The 21,848-nt window shown below is 36.7% G+C and overlaps 2 protein-coding genes and 1 pseudogene across 6 annotated transcripts in view; 1 reads left to right on the forward strand and 2 right to left on the reverse strand.

The window, feature by feature from the left end:
- The window catches only part of NF1 (neurofibromin 1), a 246,036-nt gene that overhangs the window by 191,723 nt on the left and 32,465 nt on the right, over positions 1-21,848 (forward strand). For all 5 annotated transcript variants that reach the window (XM_066263280.1, XM_066263276.1, XM_066263279.1 and 2 more), the window contains 10 exons: positions 8,825-9,257; positions 10,182-10,522; positions 13,009-13,211; positions 16,534-16,727; positions 18,059-18,199; positions 18,754-19,033; positions 19,475-19,689; positions 19,922-19,983; positions 20,122-20,236; positions 20,773-20,874. In XM_066263280.1, the coding sequence (XP_066119377.1) occupies positions 8,825-9,257; positions 10,182-10,522; positions 13,009-13,211; positions 16,534-16,727; positions 18,059-18,199; positions 18,754-19,033; positions 19,475-19,689; positions 19,922-19,983; positions 20,122-20,236; positions 20,773-20,874 (2,086 nt within the window). The remainder of the gene's footprint in view (positions 1-8,824; positions 9,258-10,181; positions 10,523-13,008; positions 13,212-16,533; positions 16,728-18,058; positions 18,200-18,753; positions 19,034-19,474; positions 19,690-19,921; positions 19,984-20,121; positions 20,237-20,772; positions 20,875-21,848) is intronic.
- Positions 1,618-5,752, reverse strand: EVI2A (ecotropic viral integration site 2A). Its single transcript, XM_066255368.1, has 2 exons — positions 5,519-5,752; positions 1,618-2,963 (listed from the first exon to the last, which is right to left on the reverse strand). Exon 2 carries the CDS (start codon positions 2,946-2,948, stop codon positions 2,256-2,258), a length of 693 nt encoding a protein of 230 aa, XP_066111465.1. The 5' UTR covers positions 2,949-2,963; positions 5,519-5,752; the 3' UTR covers positions 1,618-2,255.
- Positions 15,290-15,345, reverse strand: LOC136327391 (U6 spliceosomal RNA; annotated as a pseudogene).

Genomic DNA, 21,848 nt, shown 5'->3' on the forward strand with positions numbered 1-21,848 from the left:
TCTTGTGTTGAGAGAAAATATTTGACCTGTATGTTGAATATGGAAGTTGTTGCCTAGTTGATTTCTTATTTTTAAAAAGACACTAAATTATTTTAATTTTCTTCATTATTTATATATGATACTTGATCCAAGGAGTGCTTTGTGTTATCACTGCTCAGTACACAATCTCAAATTTTTAATTTATATAAAATGGGAGCTCTGCCCAGTTTTATTTCCAGTCTGGCCCCTCTTAACTCTCAAAAACTAGCCTCCTTCCTGTCACCATGCTTGGCATGAGTACTCTCTTGCTTTCCTTTGTACTTTGTTGGCATTTAGATTTATCTGAAATAATGTTGTTATGATTTATTGTTTAGGGAATGAATTTTTTTGGCAAATGGTAATAAATTGGTAATAAAAGTGATGCTCTATTATTTCCCCTCGCATTTTAAGATGTACCCTAGATCTTTGGAGCCATGGACCTTCTAAGAAAGGAATTTGATATTCAAGAGCAGTGTCACCTAAGGAGTTATGCAAAAATTGCCCATGCCTGGTGCTCACCCCATTCCAGTTGAATCAGGAGAGGGTGGGAATTAGGCACTGGTGAGTTGTAAAAACTCTTAAGGTGATTCTGATATACAACCAGGATGAGAATTGCTAACCTAGAAGGAAGAGTAAGATTGTGATCATTCTTGGAAAAAATATATAAAATATTTTCTTAAATGGCTAGCATATTGCCTGAAATAAAAGCTTAATAAGGAACGTGACTTTTAAAAAATGTTACTTTGCATTTAATTAGGATGCCATGTGTCCATTTCAGTAACTAGTTAGAAAATCTCTCAAACCAACTTTTGTAATATCTTTAATTGAAGATGAAAGCCTTGACTTAAATGTAAGTCATTATTTTACTTGAACCCACTTTCTTAAAGGGTTAAACATTTACTTGAAGTATCTTGTTTTCCAAATTAGAACCCTCACATACCCACCTGTCCTTTGCTCATAACCTGTTGATAGTAAAAAAATGAAAATGGCCATTCATTCAGCCACTTGGCATCCCTGAAGTTTAAAAATTAATCAGCTCGCCTGACCAGGCAGTGGCGCAGTGGATAGAGCGTCGGACTGGGATGCAGAGGACCCAGGTTCGAGACCCCGAGGTCGCCAGCTTGAGCGTGGGCTCATCTGGTTTGAGCAAAAAGCCCACCAACTTGAACCCAAGGTCACTGGCTCCAGCAAGGGGTCACTCGTTCTGCTGTAGCCCCATGGTCAAGGCACATATGAGAAAGCAATCATTGAACAACTAAGGTGTTGCAATGCGCAACGAAAAACTAATGATTGATGCTTCTCTTCTGTCTCCGTTCCTGTCTGTCTGTCCCTATCTATCCTTCTCTGACTCACTGTCTCTGTAAAAAAAATAAATAAATAAATAAAATTTAAAAAAAATTTAATCAGCTTTTGCATATTTGCTACAAATAATCCAAAGAGCAATATTTATGGAATGAAGGTATGTTATACTCAAGCAGTAAGATATGCTTTACATTCACACTGAGTCTTCTGTTCTACCTATAACTTGTGCTCTATTTCTCTTTGATCTTTAAATGTATTCTCTCAGATAATGAAGTCAATGCAAATATAGGTAGCCGATTTTATTCTAACAAGTCTTAATTTATTATACAAAATTAAAAGTTTTAATTAAATATTTATAGTAGAAAAACACTTTCTCATATGTATCATATGTAAAGATGGAAACATCGAACATAAAGTTAGCTGTGTTGATACAGAGCTGGTATGGATTTTGTCATGCTCAGCAAAGAAGGTACCATTAAACTAAACAGTTCAACTCTATGCATTAAGAATTTGACTTCTGTTAGGTGTGGAAGCATATACTTGCCTCTAAGGACACAGTAAAACTCTTCAAAGTTTACTTATATTCAGACAAAGATCATCTAACTACTGTTGCCAAACAAGAAATATTTAATTGTTCCTTTCTACCTCTGTTAGTTCCTTCAACTTGTCTTTAAAAAGGCCCCTACATTTTCGGTTGGGTTATTATTTGCTTTTTAAAATATTCAGTGTCAGAATAAAAGTGCACAGTTTATGTAATTCAGTAAGCAGGAATACTTCTCCCCTTCTCACCTTCTTCATTCTAAATTGCAAGGGCCTACGATGTCAAATTTCAGACCATCAGACCAACATGTTGGCATTAAATATCAAACTGACTTCGTTTTTACTCTGTAAAATTTCTTATTGCTACTTCACATTTTTCTTGACTAAAGCATCTGTTAGTTGGTGAGTTTTTCAGTTCCTTCTTCATCTTTTTTCCCCCTTGTAGCTGTGAGCACTCCAGTAGATTGCATCATTAGGTTGGGCCCTGTGAACTGTTGTGCTCTTTTCCAAGTGTCTGATTCAGCAGGCCATAGACCACTGCTTGCCAGAAAATCGCCATTGCTTCTAGGCTGACGCTTGCCTGCTTGTTTTGACCGTCTGAGAAATGAGACTTTGTTTGCCAGAACCACCGTTGATAGAAATAGAAGGGTGCAGATAAGAAAAAGCACTGCAATGATAATTAAGCAAACAAGCATAGCCATTTTGTTGTTGTTTTCCTCACAGACATCTTTTTTGAAAATTTCACTGTGACTTTTGCTTGTGTTTTCGATGCTCTGTAATGTTGGAGATTTGTTCCTAGCAACAGAAGGTGTTAAAGATGTAGGAGTTAAAGATACGAAGGGAGGTGGTGTTCCCATTTCAGGCATGTTTGTAGAATTACTTTTTTTGTCTACTTTAAGGGTTGTAGAGTTTGTGTTAATGTTTTCATTGTGGGTTCTGCCTGTCTGATTTTGAACATCTGGATCCCAGACAGTAGTATCGTCACCCCGCAGTTGGGTATAGTTTGCTTTTGTTCCAGGAGACAAAGAAAAAACAGTCGTCATCAGAAAGGCAAGGTGCAGGTACTGTCCTGTGTGTTTCATGTCCATGAGTATGCTGGTGATCTATTGGGATAGAAATATAATTTGTTAATTTGTGAAAAAGTAATGGTTCAAATTACTACAATGGTTTAGTAATTGTAGTTAAAAGACAGCTGATATGTTGCAAGCAGGCTGCCAACTCAGGCCTGACATCTGTAATCCTGTTTAAATTCCTTCTCAACCAATTTTTTTCTATTAGGCTACATATAAAGAAACAATTTCTGTTATTCTTTTAAGTGCTAGAAGTTAGCATTACAAATAACTATTAATTATTGGAAACGGAATACCATGGTTTTACATAGTTTTCTCTCATGCATGTTAGATGTAGGCTTTGAGTCAGATACTTCTGCTTTTGTTTTTTTATTCCTCCTCCAACCCTCCACTTAAGGATATGTTTTTGCAGAAACTCCCCACCTTCTAACAAATGTGTCATCAGTCTTTATAGTAAAGGAGAAATGTGGCCTTGAACACTGCTTCATGTATGAAAATAAAAAGCAAATAGCTTGTTTTATTCCCTTTCGGTCAGGAAAGGGGAAGTGTGATAGCAACCAAAAGAAAATGCACTTCAAGTAGGAATTCAAGTTGTTGTTTTTTTCTTCTTCTTGAGTATTTATCCTGAGGCTTAGAATAAAGCTGGTACTTAGAAGCAGACCCCCAGTATTTGTGAAAACAATTTTATAGTGGATGTTCTCTCTTTTCACCTTTCTGTCCCCTGACAAACTGTGGCTCTGTGAAAGCAGAGGCCAAAGGCATGCCAGGTTTCTCAACCTAAATATCTGGCATTACAAAAAAAAGACAGAATTCTTCTGAACTTCAAAAGTTCAACAAAGTTATTAACTTTTCATATTTATGTCTAGCATTTTTTTTCTCTGAATATTTTGACATAATTATTTAATATTTTTATTGGTTGGCTGTTTTCTTTTCTTTTTTAATTGGATTTATTGGGTTGACATTGGTTAATAAGATTAAATAAGTTTCGGGTGTACCATTCCATAATACATCATTGTAGACTGCTCCACACGTTCACCACCCCAAGTCAGGTCTCCTCCCATCACCATTTATCCCCTTTACCCTCCTTTCCCTCCCATAATCACCACACTGTTGTCTGTGTTTATACTTTTTTCTTCTTTGTTTAAATAAATTATACAGTAAATTGAAAGATATAGAGCATCAGGATCATGGGGTTTTAGACTGAAATAGGAAATCAAGGCAGTTGGTAAGCATCTCAACATAAAAATGAAAAAGTTAAATTTCACTTTTGGCTCTGAGCTCCCTGGAAGCCAGTACAAAACGGGGACAAGTCTGTTCTTAATTCTCATTATCTACCATAGGATTGGAGATTTAAATAGAACCGACATATCTGTTCAGGTAAACCAGGAAGTTTATCGGCGTTATTGAGCTCTCTCTTTTATTATCGTATTCCCGTTTGTTGGAACTACTTTTATAAGACCTTTTATTGTTAGCATTTATTTGAGGGAACTAGAAGAAAAAACTAGATCATTCTCTTTTTGTTAATGCAGATTTTGATTCCATAGGTCCAGAAAGGGCCTGAGAGTCTTCATTTCTGACCCACTCCCAAGCAACACAGATGCCACTGCTAGTCGTGTTCTTATGAGTTTCAAAGTTTTGTAAGAAATAGTTTATGAGAAGTACCATATAATAAATGATGCTAATTTGAAATGAACCTCTGAAATAATGTATCTTATTATTATTAGGGAGGAAAAAAGCCTTTATTATGTGTTCTGGAATTAAGATTACTTTTTGGATTATGACCTTTAATAGACAGTGAAAGATATGGTTCACCAACTTCTGTGTAATAGCGTTCAACTTTAAATTTTAAGTTGAATGACATAAATTGCTGGTTACTTCATGATTCTTCCACAAATGGAAATACTTTAAATTGGCTTAGCAGGTAATTTCCATCCTTTTAATACTGGACTGGCCTTCTGCAGATGCTAAAATAATTTAAGTGGGCAATTCTTGTCACATTGGTTCATTAACAATGTAGTACACACCACAGTATTCGTACTCATTTAACAGTGCTCACTATGGGTTAGATAATAGGCCTGCTGTTGATTGTCTTCAGCCAGATGTACTGTCATCCCCAAACAAACAAGCCGTTAACAAAATGAGGCTTTCTCTCACCCTTATAAATTCCTGAGAATAGAGAGCTGTCTCTACATCCCTAATTTATGCCATGGAAGCCAGGTTATGTTATCAAAAGTTTTTTTTTTAATCTCTGGTCATTTTTAATAAAATTTATAATGCCTAAGCGTTAGTAATAAGGGATTTATTTTTTTTAACTTTTTTCTCTAACCAAACTTTTTAATTCTCTGTGGAGTTTAAATTCAGATCTTTTCTAATCCTAATTTAAAACTCTGTGTTGATGGTAAATCTTTACCATCTCTAGCTTAAACTTTACCTAATAGGAGAGAAAAAAAACAGCATACATTTTCTATCACTTACAATTCAACTTTGTTAGTAAGATTCTTAGGTACTATTTAAAGCACTTCCTCAAACACTAATCTGTACAAAGTTATAAGTGAAACAGCATAAGAAAAGTCATATATATTACCTACCTTACAAAATGGTTGGTCAGAATCTGATTTTAACCTTATTTTAATAAGTCACTTCTTGTCTTGAAGCTCAGCTTCCAAGTAATTTAAAGCAGAACACACTTGGAGAAATATGAACGTTAAAGTAAATCTGCAGTAAAAAAAAAAAAAAAAAAGACATGAACAGCGAGCTTTCCACTTTTCAAACCAAACCACAGATGACACATTTCCTTTTCACTGCAACTAAAGCACATGTCACAGGGGAAAAAAAAAAAAGATCTCCAATTTGTCTAGTTGGCCACTGGCATGACAGGCAGCTTTGTACAACAAATCCCCGCCTCCAGGGCAGGGAGAATTTTCTGCTTAATATCTTTTGACCTAGTGCTTATTGCATATGCCTGCTATATGCTTTTGAATGATATATTAGTATCATTTAAAAAATGAAATGGTATCTTCTCTGCAGCATTAAAATCATCCCTAAAAATTTTATTTGTATGCCACAGACTGACTTGATAGCATGAGTTTGGAGACCTGGGGTCTTGGTCAGATAATAGAAACAGTGATACACATAACCCACATCTCAACATGTGGACTGCAACAATTTGAGAAAATACATAGTAAATATAGATTATATAGGACAAAATGCTTTTGTTTCTCTCTCCCCCTCTCTTTCCCTCTCTCTCCCTCTTGTTCCCTTTCTCTCTCCTTTACCCTTCTTTTTCCTCCCTTTATCTCTCTCTCCCCAAATGTCCTTTTATCACCTCATATTCAGCATATCTAAAATGGACCTAATTTTTCACCTAAAAGCCACTGCCTCTCATAACCTCTTTGTTTTGCTCATGATAGCAACAATCTTTGTAATCTCAGAGGCTTGGTATACAGCAAGTCCTTTTAATTCATGTCTTTTCTTACAGCCCTAATCAGACCTAAGATAATGTTGATTCTTTCTTTATATTCTTGGGTCAGTTTTTTTACTCTCACCATATTTCAGTATTGCACCACACAGTGACAGACCATACTTACGATAATGGAGCTGATAAATTTCAATCACCTCGTAACTATGGTAATGTCACAGTAAACATATAACTCATGTGTTGGTGCTGATGCTGGTGTAAACAAACAGCACTGCCAGTCATATAAAAGTATAGCTCATACAATTACAGTATTAGTTAGTTTCTACCGTCTAGGTTTGTGTAAGTGCACTCTGATGTTTGCACAATGACAAAATCACCTAACAGAGCATATGTCTAAACATATTCCTGCCCTGGCTGAATAGCTCAGTTGGTTAAAGCATCGTCCCAAAGTGCTAAGGTTGCTGGTTCGATACCAGGTCAGGGCACATACAGAAACAGATCAATGGTCCTGTCTCTCTCTCTCTTTCTCTTTCTCTCTCTCTCCCTTCTTCTCTCACTAAAATCAATAAAAATTAAAAAACAAAAGCAAAAAAACCATGTTCTATGTCTTTAAGTGGGGCATGACTATATTTTAGATCCTTATTAAAACATACCTAGACTACTATAATACTCTTTTTATTAGCCCTGACTTTTTATATATCTTGTATATGTTACTTCCTTTGGTTATATTATCCCTTTCTTTCAAGAAAAAAAAAGATAGCTCCTTAACACCTACAGCAATCATTCAGAAATGTTCATGAACATAAATATCAGATGAGAGGTTGTTTAACAACAGTGAAATGTGCCAGGCCCCACTGCATGGATTTATATGTCCTGATGGGTCTGGGCCGGGGCCAGGAAACTGCATTTTATCAAGCACCACAGCTGATTCTCATTCGGTGCTATACAGAACATACTCTGAGGACTAGTAGCTCCTAGGAGAAAACCTGAGCCCCTTAAGTTGAACAGTTGTTATGTATTTTTCTAGCTTTATCTCTTAAAACTTTATGTGAATCTTCCATTCTAGCTGAAGTAGCTGACTGTTGCCTCAGCACACCTAGTTACCTATTCCTTTTCCTGTTTACCTCTCTCCGTGAGGCCTGCCAACCCCATCTGTTTGTTGAATTCCTCCTACCCACTTCAGCCAGTGTCCTCTCCGCTCTCACTGCCGGCCCAGACTGTGTTAATCCCTCCTTCTTCTGAGCGTAATAGCGGTACTTTTCTCTGCACTTCCTTTGATAAGTTGATTATATTCTACCTCCTATCTTGAAATATTTTTATTTAAAAATCATTTAACTTGTCATATTTTATCTTACTTCCTACCAACAAGATGAAAACTCTGAGGGGACGATATTATCTTAGCCTAGGTTGGATTAGTACTACCAGAGTCATCGAGTGTGGGACCTTAGGCCACAGTTTATACAGGTTGTTTTGACTGCAGTTCTAGGATTGTGTTCTTCAGGGCTTTCTGATGGTCCTTATCTTGGCTACTCACATTGTTCAGCATTATTTTTAGTATAAGCAACATATGACCTAATAGGGCTAGCTTAATCAAAAAATGGAACTTATTGGCTCATACAGCTGAATAGTTTAGGGATAAATTTGATCCCAAGAGAGGTGTTATCTATGACTCAAACAAAATGGCCAGGACCCCAGTTTCTTTATTTCTCTGTGCTCATGTCTTCAGTTTTTAGACACATTTTCCTTGATATCTCAAGATAGGAGCTAACAACTCCCAGGGCTCTGTGTTCCCTTGTTTAGAAACATTAGGAAAGAAAGTATCTCAATTCCTAACAGTTTAAACTACAGTTTTTGAACTGGGCCTCTTTGCCTCTGGTTGTCCAAATTTGTGTCATATGATCAGTACCGTACCATTCTTTCTGGTCAAGGTAGGATAAATGAATTAACTAAAGCCATTTAGTTCTTTCCAGGGCTCCAAGTGGGCCATTCCCACCCATAAGTTCACCTGGGCAGTTTGATGGGCCTGGAGGCAGCTGACCAACGTCCATTGCCTTCTTCCTCAGTTGACTGTGCCAGACAAGTTTGTTGCTCCAAGTTTTTTGTTTTTTGTTTAATTTTTCCACTTAGTTGTTTCATTTTAGTTGTGCACTCATTGATTGCCTCTCATGTGACCTGACCAGGAATCAAACCTATGACCTGGGTGCATCGGGGTGGTGTCCTATCCATGGAGCCACCTGGTGAGGGCCTCAAAGTTTCTGAATTGGAGATTTGTTTCTTTTACTTCAGCCTTACTTCTCAATGTCTAAAGAACTACTGATTTAAAAAAAGGATCCAGACTTTGTATCATTGTTTTGTATTATTGTTAGTTTTCTTTAGAAAGCTAATCAGGAAATTAATAAAATATATTAGTAACATCTATATATCTGTTCAGAACTCTGTTTACAATCTGTCTCCGTATTTTTGTCATCTTTCTTAGGTTCAAAACTGGTCAAATCAACGGCGATTTGCTAATATACCACGTCTTGCTGACTTTAAAGCCATATTATGCAAAGCCATATGAAATTGTAGTGGACCTCACCCACACCGGCCCTAGCAATCGCTTTAAAACGGACTTTCTCTCTAAGTGGTTTGTTGTTTTTCCTGGCTTTGCTTATGACAATGTCTCTGCAGTTTATATCTACAACTGTAACTCCTGGGTCAGGGAGTACACCAAGTACCACGAGCGGCTGCTGACTGGCCTCAAAGGCAGCAAAAGGCTCATTTTCATAGACTGTCCTGGGAAGCTGGCTGAGCACATAGAGCACGAGCAGCAGAAGCTGCCCGCAGCCACCTTGGCTTTGGAAGAGGACCTGAAGGTGTTCCACAACGCTCTCAAGCTAGCTCACAAAGACACCAAGGTTTCCATTAAAGTACGTTTCACTCAGTGGTAGGTCATTGCCTTTCCTGACTAACCAGATTGTGTGCTGGCCTTCCTGAGTGCCCCAGTGGTAGTGGATCAAATGTAAAGTGAGTACTTAGGGAGAAAAATTAAGCCTTCTGTCTTCATGGAGGTCCCGTGGATGATATGAGTTGTTAAAATTAATTATGTTCTGGGTTGGATTGGAGGCAGGAGAGCATTGTCGAGAAGGCAGTTTGCTGTATATCAGTCAAATGGCAGAATGTGTGGAAAGTGGAAATTATCTCGTGAGAATTCTGATTATCACATGCTTTTTGCAGAGTAAGGAACATGAACCTTCAGAATAGAATCGATAATTGTCTATAGCAGGGGTCCCCAAACTACAGCCCGCGGGCCACATGCGGCCCCCTTAGGCCATTTATCCGGCCCCCGCCACACTTCTGGAAGGGTACCTCTTTCATTGGTGGTCAGTGAGAGGAGCATAGTTCCCATTGAAATATTGGTCAGTTTGTTGATTTAAATTTACTTGTTCTTTATTTTAAATATTGTATTTGTTCCCTTTTTTTTTTTTTTTTACTTTAAAATAAGATATGTGCAGTGTGCATAGGAATTTGTTCATGGTTTTTTTTATAGTCCGGCCCTCCAATGGTCTGAGGGACAGTGAACTGGCCCCCTGTGTAAAAAGTTTGGGGACCCCTGGTCTATAGGCTTGTGGACCTTTTTTAAAAACAAAGTACTTTTTTCTGATATTTTCAGCTCTTTTGAGAGCATTTATCACAATAATTATTGAACCCATTTGAATATATAATGGTAGTAATTCTTCCTTAAATGGCAAACATAGTATTTTGGTTGGTTGGTTGGTTTTAGGGGTTTCTTACAACTCAGCATAATGAAACTTAATTTTTCTTCACTTGACCCTCTTACCACCATTTTCCAGGTTGGTTCTACTGCTGTTCAAGTAACCTCAGCAGAGCGGACAAAAGTCCTGGGACAGTCAGTCTTTCTAAATGATATCTATTATGCTTCGGAAATTGAAGAAATCTGCCTAGTGGATGAGAACCAGTTCACCTTAACCATTGCAAACCAGGGCACACCACTGACCTTCATGCACCAGGAGTGTGATGCCATTGTCCAGTCTATCATTCACATCCGGACGCGCTGGGAGCTGTCACAGCCCGACTCCATCCCCCAGCACACCAAGATCCGGCCAAAAGATGTCCCTGGGACACTGCTCAATATCGCACTGCTTAATTTAGGCAGTTCAGACCCTAGTTTACGGTAAGTTTGTTAAAAATTCACTTCAACTTTATGCAGGGTTTGTTGCTTTTAAAATGAGACCATTTAATAAGCTTTTAAAGCAGCCTCTACCCTAATACTGTAAATTGGAAGGTATGCTATGTTGGTTAACCAGCATGACCTCATTGAGTGCTGGGGTATTCACATGAACACTGGAATTCAGAATGGGGTGATTCACACTAAACCAATCTATGTTCTTTGTCCAGGAAACTTTCATCTGAAACAAACAACATTGCAGATTTGAGGGTTTTCTTCTGAAATATGTTGTGTGTTTTTTAAGTCTACTCCTAAATTAAATTTCTCCTCCTCTGCATCTTCTCATTAATGTTCAAAACTACATTGCTTTTAAGCTTCCTCACAGTTAAAGTAGATTATCATTGTTTTACAAATGAAGGCTTAATGTTCAATAACTCAGACAATATCACTATTGCATACTTTCCAGCCATGTGACTTTAACAAAATTCTTGAAAGAAATCTTAACATAAATATAGCTGTCATCTGAGCAGAGACAGTGGCTCTGTTTGGCCTTAATAATCCGAACACAAAGCGGGAAAGGGTGTGGTCTGTGGAGTTAGTGGATTTGGTTAAAGCTAGATCTTGTATGTAGGACTTTAGGCAAAGTACTGAAGTTCTCTGAGCTCAAGTTTCCTTATTTTTAAAAGAAAGGTAACAATGCCATTTTTATATATGTATAAATGCTTAATAAATAGTATGTGTTTTAGTCTAGTATAGCACCTAGAAATCGTTTATTCTTAGTAAATATTACTTCCTCCCAACTTCCCCACTCTCCCCCCCACCCCCACCCCTGGTACCTCTTTGTGCTCCTTCCCTCTTTTCCACCTCTCCATTTCATGTTGGGATAATTTTTTCTCTCAGGTACCTTGAGACTGTCAAGAGTTTTACAGATATAAATTCTTAGCTTCCAAAAATTCTTCCCTAGGATATAATATAGCCCAGGTTTTATAAGTGGGCCTTTTAGGATTTCAGATCTCCCTTATTTAAAGGGGAAAAAATAATCAAGATTTTATTACCTGGATGGGTCTCATGTTATCTATGAACTCTTAGAAATTACACACAAAATTTTGTATATTCTTAGCTTTTGTTACCTCAGAGGAGTCTGACACCTATCATTAAGTTGAGGGACCCCAGTTCTTTTTTTTTTTTTTCTTTTTTTTTTTTTAATTTTTTTTTTTTTCTTTTCATTTTTCTGAAGCTGGAAACAGGGAGAGACAGTCAGACAGACTCCCGCATGCGCCCGACCGGGATCCACCCGGCACGCCCACCAGGGGCAACGCTCTGCCCACCAGGGGCGAAGCTCTGCCCACCAGGGGGCGATGCTCTGCCCATCCTGGGCGTCGCCATGTTGCGACCAGAGCCACTCCAGCGCCTGGGGCAGAGGCCACAGAGCCATCCCCAGCGCCCGGGCCATCTTTGCTCCAATGGAGCCTTGGCTGCGGGAGGGGACGAGAGAGACAGAGAGGAAAGCGCGGCGGAGGGGTGGAGAAGCAAATGGGCGCTTCTCCTGTGTGCCCTAGCCGGGAATCGAACCCGGGTCCTCCGCACGCTAGGCCGACGCGACCCCAGTTCTTTATAGCTATTGAAATACTCAGAGTAAAAGTTAATGACAAAATAGTATAACTCAGAATTCCTAGGCATTTGTAAGAGATACATGAACTTAGAAACAATATTCTCATTTTAGGACAGTGGAGCTATATGTATGCCTTTCATTTCTAATTCAAAGTTCCTTATCAACAATGTTAACAATCTTTTAAAAGTTTTAGCTTAATAAACCTGTATTCTTCCCTTGTGAAAAAAAAGGAAGCTTACAGCTTCTACTTTTGCTGAAGCATGTCATGCCAAGAAAAAGCCTTTTGGCAGACTTAGATATTAGTGGCTTTTTCTTCCCTATGTGTCTCTTGCATAAATATAGTAGCATGATAAAAAGTTTCATTTCAGGAAAACCTGAAATTTACTGAGCAGTCAAACCATTTCTTTTGCTTATGAGGGGAGAAGTTAAAATTTTTAAATGGAATCTAAGTTTTTAAAGCTGTCTTCTAAATTGTTTAAAAATATTTTCAAATATTGACAAAGGAATTTTTAGTTCTAATGGAATATGGATATATGTATATTGGGGTTTTTGTGTTTTGTGGTTATATGGAAGGAAGACTAAAGGGAGAATTAATTATGTTTAAATTTTTTTTGACCACCAGTGAAGGCCTTATACTCGCTAGTTTTAGGAGTCTCAAAGTGCTCTTCTGGTTATGTCTAGACTCTCCCTTTTAAAATTGCTAAGTGATCAAGGGGTATTTTGGTTTTACCATGGAATCACAACAACTCTAATTGATCATAAAATTTAAAAATAGTTGATTACGCTTTGTAATAGAGTCATAAGTTATATGTTATGAAAAAAGTTTGAAATTATAAAAAAAAATAAGTTTTAAAACAACTTTATTTGTGTTTTCTCCTAGGTCAGCTGCTTATAACCTTCTGTGTGCCTTAACTTGTACCTTTAATTTAAAAATCGAGGGGCAGTTACTAGAGACGTCAGGTTTATGTATCCCTGCCAACAACACCCTCTTTATTGTCTCTATTAGTAAGACACTGGCAGCCAATGAGCCTCACCTCACCTTAGAATTTTTGGAAGAGTGTATTTCTGGATTTAGCAAATCTAGTAAGTAATGATAATTTTCTTAAATATATTAACAATGATTCAAAGAAAACCCTTTCATTTCAGAATTTACCAATGAAATCTTTAATTGATTCTATTTTTACTTCTTTTCCTCTTTTAATTTTTCATCTGTGGTACTCTGTAACTGAAGGAGCTTTCTGGCATACCACATTGAGAAATCCACTAAAATTCTGCCCAATAAAAGCAAGATGGCAAGGTTTTGATACCTCACATGTCTTTGGACCACTCACAAAGTATATTTCTCACCATGTGTCAGTTTAATTAGTTTCAGCATTTCTATTCTGAGATTAGTCAAATGAGTAAAGTATCCACATTTTCTCCTTGACTTTAGGAAAATATTTTCTCTTTTCTTCAGATTGGCTTTGAACTGTGATTTGATTGTTCATGTGCAGTTCCTGAAGAACACAGGGGCACATAGTATAGGGCCGAGTCAACTCCAGACTTGGAAGTCTCATTAATTTAACATCTACTCTTCACATCTGTCTACCTTCATACCCGATAGTAGTATAAATGTTGCTCTTCTCTCAGTTTATTTCCTGACATTTTCTTCCCTTTTTCTCTCCATAATACATACAGCCTGTCTTTCTGCATTCAAACACATTTCTTATTTTTCTATATTAGATAATTGAAAGCCTTGACTATTCATCAAGATCAGGTCACTATGTATTTTTTATATAATGAGTGTAGGAATATAACCCTAAAAAGAAAATGTGTAAGATTGACAAAACAAGTAAAGTATAAAGCTTTATTGAGAAATATTAATGTATAAAAGAGATTTGCGTAAACAGGAATATTGTGTTCCTAAATGAATAATTCTTTCCAGATTATTACAAATTCAATGCAATCCAGTCAAAATTCTATGAGGCCTGAGAATTGAGAATTTGGTAGAATTTTAAATGATTATAAGTTTCACTTGAAAGTACGTACGAATAGTTAAGGAAGTATTGAAAGGAAAGAAAACAGAGATTTGTTATTACAGATATCTGAACACATTCTAAGGGTACAATAATTAAAATGGGTGTTCAAGAATCACAGTTTAAGAGAAACGGATTAATAAAAGAAGCATCACAGTGTAATGGGGAAAGAAAGATGAACTTTAGGAAATTATTCATCACAAACCAAAGATAACAAAATTTGTTCTAACTAGATATAAGAATTGAATACAAAATCTGGAACCATTAAAAGAAGAGGAGGATGATTAATATTTAATTGCTTTCTGGGTAAAGATTTATGAAGCAAAAAAGTGACAGATTTGACTACATAAAACTTCAAAGCATCTCTACTTCAAAAAATAAACAAAAGTACCTGATCTGGGGTAGTGCAGTGGATAAAGAGTTGACCTGGAATGCTGAAGTTGCCGGTTCGAAACCGTGGGCTTGCCTGGTCACGGCACATACAAGAAGCAACTACTACGAGTTGATGCTTCCTGCTCCTCCCCCACTTTTCCTCTTTCTGTCCTCTCTCTAACATCAATAAATAAAATCTTAAAAATAAAAAGTAGAAGATAAATTTAAAAACTAGGAAATACACTTGCAGCAAATATGAGAAAAGATTATCTTTAATCATGACGAGTTCTTATAGATTAATAAAAATTGATCAGCAGTAACATGCAGGTCATGCTAAAAACTATGTATTAAGAAGTTCAATAGCAAAATCAAAGAAATGTAAACAAAAAAATAGTAAGATTTCTTTCAGCTATCAAATTGGCAAATGTTCTGTGGAGTTGTGAACAGGGGCAATTTTTCTAGAAAGCATTTGGACATGTGTATCAAGATCCTTAAGATCTTTTTAGCTTCATAATTCTACTTTTTAGAATTTTTCTTAAAATATCAATGTTCAGATGTTTATCATAACATTTTTATTTATATATATTTTTAAATGAGGTATATCTTATCAAAAAAGTGTCCAGATTTTAAGTGAACAGCTTGATGACTTTTTACTTGTGAATACATCACAAAACCATCTCCCAGATCAAGCTACCAAACATTTCCAGCATCCAGAGGGCTCTTCTCAGTACCTACCATCCCCTCACCGAGAGTAACCAGTAGTATGACCTCTTTTGCTAATCTTCTCTGTATTGTTCCAATTTTAGTATATGTGCTGCCAAAGCGAGCACATGACCTCTACTGTTAATAGGTTTATTTTCCTATTTTGAAATTCACATAACATTATTTATAATAGCAAAAAATTAGAACACTCTAAAGTCAAAAAATAAAGAACTTACTAAATTGTTAGATCTCCATGTCATGGAATAATATGAAGCCATAAAAAATGTTTTTAGTACAGAATTTCAGTTTAGGAGGGTGAAAAGTTCTGGAGATGGATGGTGTGACAGTTGTACAACAATGTGAATGTACTTAATGCAACTGAACTGTGTGCAGTTAAAAATGGTAAACTTTATGTTGTATATATTTACCACAATAAAAAATGTCTGGGGGGGGTTCTAGGTGAAATATATAAAGGAATGTTTGTACTATTTTTATATCTTTTCATAAGCCCAAAGTTATTTTAAAATAAAATGTTGAAAATGTTTTTGGAGAATTTTTTATCTCATTATAATGTTTAGTGAAAAAGTAACACTATTTTCCAATAATCATTATTCCAGCTCAGGCTAGGTTGCTCAGAGGGTTAGAGCCTCGTCTCAAAGCGCAGAGGTTGCCAGTTCCATCCCTAATCAGGACACACACAGGAGGAACAGATCGATGTTCCTGTCTCTCTCTCTCTATCCCTCTTCCTCTCTCAAAAAAAAAAAAAAATTAAAAAATATGCAGAACATACTGCATATATAGCATACTGCTAATTTTTGTGGAAGAGTTGAGGTGGGTTATATGTGTTCATACACACATGGAAATGTACATTGTCTCTACATAGGTTTGAAAGCCTGAGGAAAGTGGAAGGGATACTCCAGGTGTGTTAATGCTGATTTCATTTTTGCGGTGATACTTCCTGCTTACTGAACTTGCTGTGATTACTACCTGTTCCTTCTACAATTAGAATAAAACTTCAGGTTTTTAAAACTAGAATAAGAATGATTAAAAGAGAAAAAGTGAGACAAAACTTTTCAAAATTGATTTACTGGCTTTTAAAATTATTCAAGGCTCCTTTTTTTTCTTCCCTTCTATCTACAAAAATGTATTTGCCAAGTCTCTCTACTTCAGGTCTGATTCTAGGTAATGGACTTTACCTTTTACCTCCCTGTCCCAATCCTTTATTTTTAAAATAATTTTAAATATTTAATATTATTTAAAATATTTTTTATGTACTTTTCATTGATCGTCTATGCTAATGGCATCTTTTCCCCCAGGTATTGAATTGAAACACCTTTGTTTGGAATACATGACTCCATGGCTGTCAAATCTAGTTCGTTTTTGTAAGCACAACGATGATGCCAAACGGCAAAGAGTTACTGCTATTCTGGATAAGTTGATAACAATGACCATCAATGAGAAACAGATGTACCCATCTATTCAAGCAAAAATATGGGGGAGCCTTGGGCAGGTAGTGAATTTGCTTAAATATGTATCTCGTACCTTCTTTGTGCAGATATTTGTTTGGTACCCACTTTATGCAAAGCCCTATGCTAGGCACTAGGGATAAAACTAGAAAAGCCAGTCCCCTCTGTCAAAAGCATATGAACACCCACCTAATTCCTGATCTGGTTTAAAATTATAAATGTCTAGTGCATATCTCGGAGCCAAAACAAAACTGGTTATTTTAGCACTCTTCTCCATGGCATAATTGTATAGAATTTAACTATAAAACTCTGATGTCACTTCCAGTAAATAATGCTGTATAATATATTCTAGTAGCTTACATACCATGAATGTCAGTAAATGTTTCTTGATGATGTTATTTGGGATACCAGCTTTCATTTATAGTTCTAGCATAAGAACACTCATATCAAAATATAGAATATAATGTAACATTTTATTTTTTATCATTTCTTCAAAATAATCTCTTGAAGAAGCAATACCCTCCTGATCAGGCGGTGGTACAGTGAGTGTGTCAGCCTGGGACGCTGAGCACCCAGGTTTGAAACCCTGAGGTCACCAGCTTGAGCACGGGCTCCCTTGCTTGAGCATGGGGTCACAGGCTTGAGCGTGGAATCATAGACATGACCCTGTGGTCACTGGCTTGAGTCCAAGGGTCACTGGCTTGAAGCCCAAGGTAGCTGGCTTGAGCAAAGGGTCACTGGCTCAGCTAGAACCCTCCAGGCAAGGCACATCTGGGAAAGCAATCAATGAGCAACTAAAGTGCTACAAATATGAGTTGATGCTTCTCCTCTCTCTCCCTTTCTGTCTGTTCCTCCTTTTCTCTCTCTCTCTCTCTCTCTCTCTCTCTCTCTCTCTCTCATTCTCTCTCTCTCTGTCTCATTCTCTGTCTCTTAAAAAGAAAAGAAAGCAATACCCTTACTCAAACAATGCTGTGAATCCTCCGAAGAATTTTAAATGATCTTGGAGTCAGTTTTATAGTCCTACAAAACATCTCGGTATTCCATATGATTTCCTATATTTTAAAATTGTTGTATTTTATATTGATAATATATTGTCTTAGAAGGGAAGAGATGCTTTGTAAGTGAATAAAAATAAAATAGATTTAAATTTTTTAAATTCCATTTTTATAATCTCTGAAGAAATTGAGTGAATATCTTTATCCTTTTCTGGATATTTTATGATAAATTATATTTACTGACAGGTCTCTAAATAAAACCTAATATTTTGGAGGCCTTTGGTAAGAGAATTTTTATGTTAGGACTGCTCCTTGAAGTATTTTTAATTGAAAAATTAAGTTATAGAATGGCTAAAAATTATTTTTCCCTCTTCCACTAGATTACAGATCTCCTTGATGTAGTACTAGACAGTTTCATCAAAACCAGTGCAACAGGTGGCTTGGGGTCAATAAAAGCTGAGGTGATGGCAGACACTGCTGTGGCTCTGGCCTCTGGAAACGTGAAGTTGGTTTCAAGCAAGGTACTCACTTTTCCTTTGCCTTCTGGACTTTGGTATAATGTATCTCTTTTTATCATCCAGACTTTTTTTTATTTTTAGTGATAAAACTTTTCGTAGCGCCCATGTTTTTAAAATTCTGCTTCCTGCCCTGGCTGGTTGGCTCAGCGGTAGAGCGTCGGCCTAGCGTGCGGAGGACCCGGGTTCGATTCCCGGCTAGGGCACACAGGAAAAGCGCCCATTTGCTTCTCCACCCCTCCGCCGCGCTTTCCTCTCTGTCTCTCTCGTCCCCTCCCGCAGCCAAGGCTCCATTGGAGCAAAGATGGCCCAGGCACTGGGGATGGCTCTGTGGCCTCTACCTCAGGCGCTAGAGTGGCTCTGGTCGCAACATGGCGACGCCCAGGATGGGCAGAGCATCGCCCCCTGGTGGGCAGAGCGTCGCCCCTGGTGGGCGTGCCGGGTGGATCCCGGTCGGGCGCATGCGGGAGTCTGTCTGACTGTCTCTCTCCGTTTCCAGCTTAAAAAAAATAAAAAAAAAAAAACAAAAAAAAACAAAATAAAATTCTGCTTCCTTACAGGTTATTGGAAGGATGTGCAAAATAATTGACAAGACATGCTTATCTCCAACTCCTACTTTAGAACAACATCTCATGTGGGACGATATTGCTATTCTAGCACGCTACATGCTGATGCTGTCCTTCAACAATTCCCTGGACGTAGCAGCTCATCTCCCCTACCTCTTCCATGTGGTTACTTTCCTAGTGGCCACAGGGCCACTGTCCCTAAGAGCTTCCACACATGGATTGGTCATTAATATCATTCACTCTCTGTGTACCTGTTCACAGCTTCATTTCAGTGGTGAGTTCTGGGACAGTAATTTGTGTTTCACCAGTTCCTGTCTCCATTTTTCATCACCTGATTGACATAGATTATCTTATTGTTTATTATAGTACCTTAACACCAAGCTGCTAATTCAAAAAAGTATAAATGATTTCCATACCATATCAGGCAATAGCAAAGATTTTCTGTGCCTATTTGCTATGTAGACTGTTGAAGTTGCCACGCAAGCTGAAGACTCTGCATCACTTAAAAGTGTTGTGTTGCCGTGTGAATTTGTAGTTTAAATGGTGCTGGAACCGTGAGCATTAAGATAATGTATCTAGAGGGTGTGTTGAGGGAGCATGGTTATATAATTATGACGTGATATTCGGATTTTCTAAATTCAAATTGAAGTGTGGCACTTAAGAATTAAAAAATAATATCTTTCAAGTCGTTTCTTGTTCCTTTTTCATTTTACAGAAGAGACCAAGCAAGTTTTGAGACTCAGTTTGACAGAGTTCTCATTACCCAAATTTTACTTGCTGTTTGGCATCAGCAAAGTCAAGTCAGCTGCCGTCATTGCCTTCCGCTCCAGTTACCGAGACAGATCCTTCTCTCCTGGCTCCTATGAGAGGGAGACTTTCGCGTTGACATCCCTGGAAACAGTCACAGAGGCGTTGTTGGAGATCATGGAGGTATATAAGCCAAAATGATAAGGAACTAAGGTCATTTTTTAAAATCACTAATATTGTATAGAAGAAATATTGGTTTATTCTGTTTTGCACTTAATGTTTAAATAAAAACACTTCCATGGAATATATTTATTGGTAACATATATGTTTATTTAATGACATTACAATAAACATTATTTAAATGTTTCTGAAAACACTTAGGTACAGGAATATATTCAGAGTACCTTTCTTTTAGGCATGTATGAGAGATATTCCAACATGCAAGTGGCTGGATCAGTGGACAGAACTAGCTCAAAGGTGTGTACCAAATTAAATATAAGTTGTAAAAAGATGTATTATTAAAAAGATAGATAATACTGCATAATCAATATTTTAATTATTTATTGTAGATAAACATATAACTTTTCATAAGCTCTTTGGATCTTCTAATTACAGATTTGCGTTTCAATATAATCCATCCCTTCAACCAAGAGCTCTTGTTGTCTTTGGCTGCATTAGCAAACGAGTGTCTCATGGGCAGATAAAGCAGATTATCCGTATTCTTAGCAAGGTACCTCTCCCTCCCTCTTCCCCAGTATTTGTGGTTCCTGAGTATAAAGCAAATCTTGCATTTTTTTTAAAGGACAAGTTTGAATTTAATAAGATGTGTTGTATGTTACTTTTTGAACCTTTAAACAATGGATTTTGATTATTTTCTTCATTGTAATTCTTTTAAGTGAAGAAATTTTCTCCAAAAAAGATGTCTTAAAAAGAAAATAAGTATTGTCTCTTTTGCTAAGAACGTACTCTTAATACTTTATCAGTTTTCAAAGACTATATGGTAAAACTAGTCTTATATGAAATTATCTAATTTGTAATAACTATAATAATACCTGGTTTAATATATTATAATATAATATAATATAGAAATATTAAAAAATAAAAACCATATGTGCATTGAGCTAGCTACCAAGATCACCATAGGACTGGAAATAATTCTATCACTTATTAAATAAGAAATTGTTCCTGAATTGATTCCGAGATTTGGTTTAGGAGTTAATGTTTTATTTCAATAAAAGTAAATAAAGAATTCTGTTTCCCTCAAAGGCTCTTGAGAGTTGCTTAAAAGGACCTGATACTTACAACAGTCAAGTTCTCATAGAAGCTACAGTGATAGCACTAACCAAGTTACAGCCACTTCTTAATAAGGTAATTACTGTACAGAAAATGAGTGTATTCATTTCAGGCACTGGTGTTAAATCTTATTTTCTTTCAAACAGTTTTGATTGGGAAAGATTGGGAAGAAGTTATAAAGAAAAGCTTTAGTTCGAGTAGTTATTTGAAATATTGACATTAAGCTCTGGCCAAGTAGCTCAGTTGGTTAGAGCATTGTCTTGCTATACCAAGGTTGTGGGTTCGATACCTGGCCAGGGCACATACAAGAATCAACCAGTGAATGCATAAATAAGTGGAACAACAAATCAATGTTTCTCGCTCTCAAATCAACCGATCAATAAAAATAAAAAATTAAAAAAAAAAGAAATATTGACATTAGAAGGAGAATAAGTATGGGGAAGATGTTTTCAAGTGCTTGTTTGTTTGTTTTTGTCTCATCAGTGCTAAAGGAAAAATAGGATTATATTTTTAATTCTTTTATCCAGTAAATATTAATAGAGCATCTGCTATGTTCTAAGTACTGTTTAAGTGCTAGAGATATAGTACTAAACAAGCCAATAAAGTTCCCTGCCCTCGTGGATCTTACATTCTAGGGTATGTGTGGGGGTGCACAGTAGGTAGAGAATAAACAAAGCAAGTAAGATATGTAGTATGATAGTTTGTGATTATTATTGTGGAGAAATATAAAGCCTAGTGAAGTATACCTGATCATCAAAAGAGTTTGGGATCTAGGTGAAGATGATGTTTAAAAAGAGTATTTAAAATGATGCAGCCACTGTTTTAGGATGGTCTGAGCTCATCTCAGCTTTGTGACCTCAAGCAGGTCATTTAACATATCGGTCCTTAAACTAAATAATGGCATGGCATTATCTTTCAGCTCTAACAGAGAATTCTGTGACTTAAGTACCAAGATATACTAGACTCAAAAGAGATGACAGAGAAATAAATATTTATGTGTTCCTGGTATTGAGTTATGTAAACATTCTGGTCCTGAATTGTATAAAATG

The sequence above is a fragment of the Saccopteryx bilineata genome, chromosome 2 (genome assembly GCF_036850765.1).
Source record: "Saccopteryx bilineata isolate mSacBil1 chromosome 2, mSacBil1_pri_phased_curated, whole genome shotgun sequence".
Lineage (NCBI taxonomy): Eukaryota > Metazoa > Chordata > Mammalia > Chiroptera > Emballonuridae > Saccopteryx > Saccopteryx bilineata.